The 10,218-nt window shown below is 42.7% G+C and overlaps 1 protein-coding gene across 2 annotated transcripts in view; it reads right to left on the reverse strand.

The window, feature by feature from the left end:
• Positions 1-1,592: 1,592 nt before the first annotated feature.
• The window catches only part of HSD17B7 (hydroxysteroid 17-beta dehydrogenase 7), a 28,368-nt gene continuing 19,742 nt past the window's right edge, over positions 1,593-10,218 (reverse strand). For both annotated transcript variants that reach the window (XR_014146610.1, XM_081825230.1), the window contains exons 8-9: positions 5,608-5,706; positions 1,593-3,156 (exon numbers count right to left, since the gene is read on the reverse strand). Coding sequence is in view for 1 of the 2 variants with exons in the window: in XM_081825230.1 (XP_081681356.1) it covers positions 3,055-3,156; positions 5,608-5,706 (201 nt within the window). In the remaining variant the exon portion in view is untranslated. The remainder of the gene's footprint in view (positions 3,157-5,607; positions 5,707-10,218) is intronic.

Raw genomic sequence — 10,218 nt, forward strand, 5'->3', positions numbered from 1 at the left:
CCACGCAGGGCTCAATCCCAGGACCCCGAGATCATGACCTGAGCTGAAACCAAGTCAGCCACTTAACCAACTGAACCATGAAAGTGCCCCTGATGTCTTGAATATCTTTAGTCGACTAAACTCCCCCAGCTTGCATATTGACACCTTGCCTTTTTTCCTTCTGAAACTAGGCATTTTTATTATTGTTTTATAAAGTCAAAGTTGAAGGCTTATCTACATGTTTGCAAATATCTTTACTCATTATTCCTTTTGCATCTCACTTCTCCCTTGTAGGATCCAATTTTCTTTTCCAAATACCTCTTCCAGGTATCTTTTTCAAAAGAGGAATGTTAGAGGTAACCTCTGTCAGTAAGGGTTAGAAATAAACTTGCAACTTTTGTCTCAAAATTTTATTTCAGCTTCACTCTGAAGTTACAGCTCAGATGGGTTTGACTTCACTCAGCACTTACTTTTTCTTGTCTTCTCAAAAGTAACAGGGGAAGAAATCTGCCCTTAGTCTCAAGAACTCTCATTAGTGATCTCTTTTCTCTGGTTGGCAAGTCAGTTTCTCGGGCTCTCTGCAGTTTCACCATATCTGAGTTTGTTTGTGTTTGAGACTTGTCATTTTTCCTCAATCTGATGATCATAGCTGCCATCAACTCTGACAAATGCTCGGCTTTTCTCTCTTCGAATATTGCCTCTTTCCCATTTCTCAATTTCTTCTTTCTGGAACAGCTATTAAATGCATTTTGAAATGCCCCATTCTATCTTCACATGTCCACTCTCTATCCTCAAAACCCAAGAGTGCTGGGCATAGGGCCAGTGCCTGATACATAGCTGCAGAATGAATGAATGACTTGTACTAAATCCACCATGGAAATCAGAGTAAGTGCAGCAGTCCAAAGAAATCTGATTAGCCATTTATATGAGAAAAATCAGGCATCTCCTGGAGCCCAACTCCTAGTAGTTGAATCTTCAACCTAGTAGCCAAGTTCAGGTATAAAAACTGAAATCTTGGATAATTTTAGGACAAGAACCAACTGCTGATGTATGCCACTTAGGGTGTGCACTTGGGAGGGGCAAAGGGGGGCTGCGATTTGTTCTCCATTTCAAGGAAATTTGATAAAATGGCTCAGAAAATACACAGAGCACCAACCTACTGACACATCATGAATGGCATGATACCAGGATTTAGTTCCCACTTAAAGTCTCCTTTGGGGCACTTACAGTAGAACAGAAATAAATAATCAGAAATCCAGTTTGTACTGACTATGCATCTACTAGGACATAGTCTTCCAATTCTTCAAGGTAAGCACTGGTAGCAATATTTTTGTAATTAAATCAAGGTATAAACTGAAGTAATCTGCCCTAAGTTAGCAAGTTAGTTAATGACTAAACCCAAATTCGATCCAGTGTCCTCCCCATCCCAGTGCCCACGCCCCTGTCGCGGTGCCTTCTTGCTCGTCTAGATGCTGCCTCCTGAGTGAAGGTTCAACGTTCAGAAAACCGAACTCTCAGTCAGACAGGACAATGTCGCTCAGCGCCTTACGTTGCATCATTTGAACCATGACACTCTGGCTTATCCGTCTCTAAGAAAAACCGTATTGTCATCATTCTCAAAAATGCTCTTTATTCATTCACATGTGTTATGGCATTTAACGTTCCTCCACACCCGCGAGCAGAGGAAGCAGAAAGAGCATGACTCCACTTTACAGATGAGGAACCTGAGATTCACAATGAAGTGCTTCTCACACACTTGCAGTGTGAGTGATCACAAGAGCACAACCCAGCGCTGCTCTCAGCTCTCCAATCTCACCCTTCTCAAAGACAGCGGGGAGTGTGCAGAAGCATTCAGCCCTCGTTTTCACATACAGAGGCTTAACTTTATTAAAAATATCTTTACCAACAAAATGAGGGGAACTATAACCAAAAAATTCATACTTAGAATATACAGAAACTATATTTCTATACAATTTTTCACTTTTATTAAGTCATCCAAAATTTTGCTCACTTTATTATATTCCAGGTACAGTGGTTATATGTAGGGTAAAAACATCTAGGCATTTTAGCATTTTTGTCTTTATATGCGAACCACTTCCAACCACATACCAGCAGACACCCAACCTGCAATTATTCAGTTGGAAAATTTTTTTGAAACAATGTGAATAAATAAGTTTTTGCTGCATGTCTGCATACATTAAAATATAATCATGAAAAACAGGCTGGTCGGCAATGAACAAATTTGCAAATGGTGTTAAAGGTCAGGCCCAACATTAACGCAGACCACCTTGACATCAATGAAAGACACTTTCAAAGGAAGAAATAATTCAAGTGCCCAAACACATATATAATTTTGTTCCTGCGATTAACTACATGGGTATCTGTATTAGGACTGTTAGGATTCTAACAATCTCGGGATTTTTAAAGATTTTCTTTATCTGAGAGTGAGAGCGCGTGTACGCACATGAGCGGGGGGAGGGGCAGAGGGAGAGGGAGAGAGAATCCCAAGCAGACCCCATGCGGAGCACGGAGCCCAACTCGGGGCTCAATCTCTCGCCCCTGAGATCATGACCTGAGGTGAAATCAAGAGTCGGACGCCTAACTGACTGAGCCATGAGACGCCCCACAATCTCGGGATTTTTAGAAGCACCATGAGGAGGAAGAAATAAGGTACAAGACCTAGAAAACTGTCCATAAGAAAAGGAACAGAGCTCAGATTATCACTCAGAGGGTCGGGCAGGCCAAAAGCAGGGCCGGTGAGTGCCTGAGTCATGAGTACTCGAGTCCACACCTCATCCCACCACGTGGAGCCTGGGCTCCAGTCGGCAGAACCAATAAACACATCCTTGGTTGGGTGACTCGAGCACAATTTTGATGTGACACCATTCTGGAGAACAGCTAACTCGTATTTTACTTATCGATCTTTTTCTCACATGCACGCATACAGTCTTAGAGATAATCCTGAAAGGGGGAAGAGACAATTCTAGCTCACTGTTTACCACACAGGCACATCACCCAACTCAACAGAAACCCAGAAAGCACAGTAGATATGCGATGTTTCAGAGAGTGCCACCGTCAGCTCTGATGATTTGTTTTTTGAATGGTGTCCCTAATACGCTTTTCCAGTTCCAGTAAGTTTTGGTAAAATTTTTCAGCAGTGTCTTCATCTAGGTCCATCTGGAAAAGAAGCAAAGATAGGGATGAACAGAAAGGAAAAATAAAACGAATGGCATTTGTGTAAAAGGAAGGTATTCAACATACATAAGAGAATAACACATAAACAAAAACAACAGGGCTGGTAGGTCAGGGCTGGGGTTCCTGACTCTGAGATCCTGAGGACGTGTTCAGTCCAAACTCCAACCCTCAGCAAAGCTATCGATGCTGCCCTTACACAGCAAGACTGAAAGATCTGGTTTTGCTCTCTCCCCAACTCCTGTGTATCCAGTCACAGGAGACCCCAGCCAAATGAGATATGAGGACAAAAGAGAAAAATCAAAAGTTTTTTTGCAATTAAACTGCCATCCACCTAATGTCCACCTTCTTCCCAAGCTTCCAAGAGCCCAAGCTTTAGCCGGGTTCGCCGGCCTCCAGACTAAAAGCCTACATTGCCAGGCTCCACGGAAGTGACTCTGCTCTGGCCAATGAGATCTGAGTGGACGTGGGTAGTCCTGCCCACGAGTCCCCTTCGAAGGTATGGGCACTCCCATCTTTCCCCCTTCTTCCATCTTGCTCTCCTGAGCCAAAGAATGAGGGTCACACCCCAGGGATGGCAGAAGAGTGACTGAAGGACCCTGGGTGCCTGGCAATTTGGGGAGCTGCCACACCAGCCCAAGGGGACCACTCTCCAAAACTGCTTTTACATGTGAGAAACCTGAGCTTCCATCCAGTTGAATCTGCTGTTAGTTCACACCCTCTGTTTCATGTAGAAAATCTAATTTTAACTGACACACTGTATGTAAAAGCAAACTCTCAGCTTCTATAAAAAAATAAAGTGATACCTCTTTTCAGGTCAACACAGAGCCTAAACTTTTTTAAAAAGGCTCTTTCTTCACAAAGCTGAAAGGCTGAAAATTAAAAACTTTTGAACATTTTTGGAACTAACACTTACATTCATTATAAATCTCGTCAGAGTTTTTCCATATTGGAACTGGATCCAATAGAGAGCTCATTCAACCCCACAATCCCACCTCTGAACAGAGAAGAAAGCGGACTTCCCCAAATTAATCAACGTTTTTAAAACACTTTCTTCAACACATTTCCATAAAATGCTAATACAATATTTTGGTTTATAGAATGAAGCATTTTCTCCCTAGTCATTCCCTCGAGATTAATTGATAGTATGTTCAAACAAACTCTGAGGGCCTTTTTAAAAGGAAGCTTATTAACTTAAGAGTTTCCAAGGCGTGTTCTCTGTGATATTAAGTACTACATAAAATGTGAAGGAAAAAAAAGTCACGTAGTCAAGAAAAAATTATAAACGGTAGGATGAAACATTGCGCACGTGCACACACACGCACACACACACACACACACACACACGTGAACTGTGGCAACTCCTCGGAGCCTTCCCTGGGCAAATGTGCTTTGTGGAAGTCTCTGAAAGTGGGAAGTAAAATATGAAGCATTTCTCAAATTTACTTGGCCGATAAACAGCTTTTTGCAAATCTTCTCAAGGAACTAGAATCCCACAGAACATATTTTGGAAAACACTGGAGGTTCATAGGTTCATTTTTAGTAAAGAGACACCATGGGAAGCAAGAGAATGGTTCCCCTTAGACCTCAAACTACTGACACAGACAAGATCACTGCCAATTATTTGACATTGCCGAGAGAAATTATTTGTCTCAATCTAGTTTCATTTTATGCCAGCGCCTCCCACATAAACTAGGCAGTGGAAAACAGGAGGCTGATATAAACCTTACTCATGACAAAAATACAAGAAAAACAGCTTTATAAGTTCAAAATAAATTTTCTCATTTTCTTATATGTAACTCCATGTTTGGCTTCTTTTTAGAAGACTATACAGAGTCTAAAAACCACAGCACCAAGGGTTCTTTTTTTCCATACTTCATCCCCTGACTCTTGAAAATACCAATGGATTGAAGCTAATAATTGTCACAAGCAGAACTGAACACTCAAAGGGAAGTGAACTTCCAGAAAGACACTTTATGTGTCATCCACCTTGCAACACGTTTCTTGAGCACCTACTATGTGCAAGGCAACATGCTAGGGAAGGGGGTATAATCCTCCCCCTCACAGAGCTTATATTCAGACAGAGGAGTCCAACATTGAGCGAATCCTACACAGAAGAGGTATGAGATGTCAAGAAAGCCTATGATGGAGGCACCTGACCTGGTCTGATGGGTCACAGAAGGCTGAGGTACAAGCTGACATCTTAGGCACAGGCAGAAATCAATCAGTTGAAAGAAGAGGGGTAAGAGGTATTCAGGTGGACAGAAGAGGACATGCGAGGCTCAGAGGCGGGAGAGAGAGCAGACAGGGATGAAAAGAGGCCAGTGTGTTGCTAGCGACCAAAGAGGGAAGCCAGAGAGGGAAGCCAGGGAGCCAGGGGCCAGTTCAGCAGCCGAGCAGCAAACGGTCTCCACGCAACAGTGTGGACGCGCTTACCTTCTGGGTTGTTACGTAATTGCTTCCAAAGCCAGTGGTGGCACTCAGATATTTGGTCAGAGGATTAACAGACTCGGGCTTTTGGTGGAAAAGCCATACCTGGAAAGGAAGAGGATGTCGATGATTTTTTTCTTCTTTGGCCCAAGATGAGTGAGGCTGTGGGGAATCTATAATCAGCACTTAACCATGCTCTAAACAAACTCTAAGAATTCTCCTGAACATCATCAGCTAACGGTGATGTCTTCATGAGCCACCAGTGTAACCTGCTTAATAGTATCCTTTGAACATTTATTTAAAGCAGAAAAACCCTCATATTTTAGGTGTCTCTTTCCTTAATCCCCAAGTTAGAGTTCACAGCACACTGACTAGCTTTTTCAGAGTTGATACTCGGCCCATGCCACAGTAAGTACAGGTCATTGATGTAATATTTCATTTTCTTAGTAGATAAGCATGACCATGCACACCATTCAGAGGATGTACATGGCAAAAGGTGAGTCTCCCTATCTTCCCAATTTTCTGGCCACCTAGCTGTCCTCTCTGGAAGCACGCACTCTTGCTAGTATCTTACATATTCTTCCAAAGAAAATCTGTTTACTTAAAAACACATATATCCTCTTCTCTTACTTAAATGGAAGCAAAATATACATATTATTTCATACTTTGCATGGAAAGTTATCAAATTTTGCGTGACTAAAATCCTCACTATAAATACACTCCAAAGACTGACCACGATGTGGAAGAAAATTAGCTGCCACTCGTATCATAGGAAAGGGTTCATTTTTATACCAGTTAAGGAGCTTCAGCAAATCAAGAGAAACAACCTGCTGGAAGAGTGGGCAAAGGGTATGAACAGAGAATCTTTAAACTGTCTTAATCCCATGAAGAGGCGCTCAACCTTATTCATGCTAAGAGACATGGAAATCAGGGCGCCTGGGTGGCTCAGTTGGTTAAGCGACTGCCTTCAGCTCAGGTCATGATCCTGGAGTCCCGGGATTGAGTCCCGCATCGGGCTCCCTGCTCGGCAGGGAGCCTGCTTCTCCCTCTGACCCTCCCCCCTCTCATGTGCTCTCTGTCTCTCTCATTCTCTCTGTCTCAAATAAACAAATAAAATCTTTAAAAAAAAAAGAGAGACATGGACATCAAAACTAACGAAAGACTGTTTCTCAGCTCTGATTAGTAGAGATGAGGAAGCTTGGCACTTCACCATCCTGGCAGGGCCGTTGGGAGCGAGCACTCTCCCGCACTGCTAGGGGGAGGTAGACTGATGAAGCCTGTATCCAGGACTGTTTAGCAAGATCATTCAAGATAACACACACCCAGCCCTTTGACCCAATAATTCCATCTTTGGTAATTATCTTATAGAGTACTCAGATTCACATGAGGTGATGTATTCATCATTCACTGCAGTGTGGTTTGTAATAGCAAAGATTGGAAATAACGTGTATGTCCATCATTTGGAAATTGATTACATAATTGATGGTCCATCCATGAGATGGAATACTGGGCTTCTTTAGCAACGAATGAAACAGCTCTCTATTTGCTGATTTGAACATATCTCGAAGGGCTAGTATAAAAATGAACCCTTTCCTATGATACGAGTGGCAGCTAATTTTCTTCTACATCGTGGTCAGTCTTCGGAGTGTATTTATAGGGAGGATTTTGGTCACACAAAATTTGATAACTTTCATGTAATCAAAATGTTCAGGGCGCCTGGGTGGCTCAGTTGGTTAAGCGTCTGCATTCGGCTCAGGTCATGATCTCAGGGTCCTGGGATCAAGCCCCACATTGGGTTCCCTGCTCAGTGGGGAGCCTGCTTCTCCCTCTCCCTCTGTCCCTCCCCCGCCCTACCGCTTATGCTCTCTCTCTCTCAAATAAATAAAATTTTTTTTAAAAATGCTCAGTCTTTTTTCTTGCAGTTCCTGGGAATAGCTAAGCCCCCACACTCTTAAACTATTTAAACATGTCCCCATATTTCCTTTTAGTAATCATATATTTTAACTTTTATGTGTAACTCTTTTATCTAGAATTTTATTTGGGTATGACGTATGAAGAAAAGATCCTATTCTCTTTTTCGGCAACATTGGCTGAATAACCCCTCTCCCCCACTAATTTGGAATGCCATCGCTATCATACACCAGATCCCTGTACGGTGAGGGCCTGTCCCAAACTTTCTATTCTATTCCACTGATCTGTCAAGTCACATGCCAGCACTATACTGTTTTCATTGAGATAGTTTTCTTTGAAATCTTAAATGCTGAGGAGGGCGGAGCCAGATGGCGGAGGAGTAGGAGACCTAAATTTTGTCTGGTCCCAGGAATTCAGCTGGATAGGGATCAAACCATTCTGAACACCTACAAACTCAACAGGAGATCGAAGAATAGCAGCAATTCTATGAACAGAAAAGCGACCACTTTCTGGAAGGTAGGAGAAGTGAATCTGAGGCGATATTCGGGAGGATAGACGGCGGGGGAGGGGGCCTCCATCAGCTGCTACCCGCAAGTGATAGAGCCGCAGAGCACAAAATCGGAACTTTTAGAAGTCGGCTCTGCTGAGGGACATTGCTCCAGTGGCTAAGCGGGGGGTGGAACCCTCGCGGGACAGTGTGGTCTCAGGACCCTCGGGGTCAAAGAAAGACTGGGGGTGCCTGAGTGCGGCAGAGCTCCCAGGTATCGGAGCGGGGAAGCCGGCTGCAGAGACGGAGCCGAGGAGCGGGCTCTCAGCTCGGGGCTGCCATAAACCGTGATCCGCGGCACAGTCGAGCCACTGCTCCTCCAGCGGGGACCCAACAAGTGGCAGATCCTTCCTCCCCTGGGAGGAGCAGTGCGGGAGCGCACCACAGGGATCTGCTGGGTTTGGAGACTCCGCACGGGGTCGGGTGCCAGAGATAGAAACGCTTGGTCACAGGCTGGGTGAGCACGGAGTGTGGCCGGAGACCGGGGAAACGGCAGTGACTGACTGCTTTTCTCTGGGGGCGCACTGAGGAGTGGGGACGCCGAGTTCTCGGCTCCTCTGGGGCAGAGACTGGGAGGCCACCATTTTCACTCTCGGCCTCCAAAGCTGTACGGAAAGCTTGCAGGGACAAAAGCTCCCGAGAGAAACCCGAGCAGATTACTTAGCCCGGCCCGGCAAGGGCAGGGCAATTCCGACTCCGGCAAGGACATTTGGGAACCATGGCAAGAGGCCCCTCCCCCAGAAGATCAGCAAGAACAGCCAGCCAAGACCAAGTTTACCCATCAATGAGAACGGCAGAACTCCAGTGTTAGGGGAATAATGCACATAGAATCCATGGCTTTTTTACCATGATTCTTTAGTCTTTCAAAGTTAATTTTTTAAATTTTCTTTATTTTCTCTTTTTCTATTTTTTTTCTTGAATTTTTCTTCTTTCCTTTTTACACCATCTTATCAATTTCTTTTTTAAAATCTTTTAATTTTCATTTTTACAGCCATATTCTAGCGCTTCCTTGTATTTAACCTTATTTTTTGTACATATATATAAGTTTTTCTTTCTTTAAAATTTTGGGATACAGCTTCTTCTAACAGACCAAAATATACCCTAAATCTCTAGTGTATGGCTTGCCTGATTACATTCTCTCTTTTTTTTAAAAAATTTCTCTTTTCTTTTTTTCAACCAACTTCTTGTCAATTCCTTTTTTAAAATCTTTTTCAATTTTCATCTTTACAGTCATATTCCATCCCTTCATCATATTTACCCTTATTTTTATATATATATAAGTTTTTCTTTCTTTAAAATTTTGGGAGGCAGTTTCTTCTAATAGACCAAAATACACCCAAAATCTGGTGTGTGGCTCTGTTCTATTCACCAGCCTGATTGTATTCTTTTTTTTTTTCCTTTTCCCCCTGGTTTTGGGTCTCTTCTGATTTGTTTAGTGTGTATTTTTCTAGGGTCATTGTTACACTTTTAGCATTTTGTTCTATCATTCATCTATTCTTCTCTGGACAAAATGACAAGACGGAAAAACTCACCTCAAAAAAAAAAGAACAAGAGGCAGTACTGACTGCCAGGGACCTAATCAATACAGACATTAGTAAGATGTCAGAACTAGAGTTCAGAATGACTATTCTAAAGATACTAGCTGGGCTTGAAAAAAGTATAGAAGATACTAGAGAATCCCTTCCTGGAGAAATAAAAGAACTAAAATCTAACCAAGTTGAAATCAAAAAGGCTATTAATGAGGTGCAATAAAAAAATGGAGGCTCTAACTGTTAGGATAAATGAGGCAGAAGAGAAAATTAATGATACAGAAGACCAAATGATGGAGAATAAAGAAGCTGAGAAAAGAGAGAAAAACAACTACTGGATCACAAGGGGAGAATTTGAGAGATAAGTGATACCATAAGACAAAACAATATTAGAATAATTGGGATCCCAGAAGAAAAAAGAGAGAGAGAAGCAGAAGGTATATTAGAGCAAATTACAGCAGAGAACTTCTCTAATTTGGGGAAGGAAACAGGCATCAAAATCCAGGAGGCACAGAGAAACCCCCTCAAAATCAATAAAAATAGGTCAACACCCCGACATCTAATAGTAAAATTTACAAGTCTCAGAGGCAAAGAGAAAATCCTGAAAGCAGTTCAGGACAAGAGGTCTGT

This window comes from Leptonychotes weddellii, chromosome 6, assembly GCF_054177405.1.
Source record: "Leptonychotes weddellii isolate Sample4059 chromosome 6, ASM5417740v2, whole genome shotgun sequence".
NCBI lineage: Eukaryota > Metazoa > Chordata > Mammalia > Carnivora > Phocidae > Leptonychotes > Leptonychotes weddellii.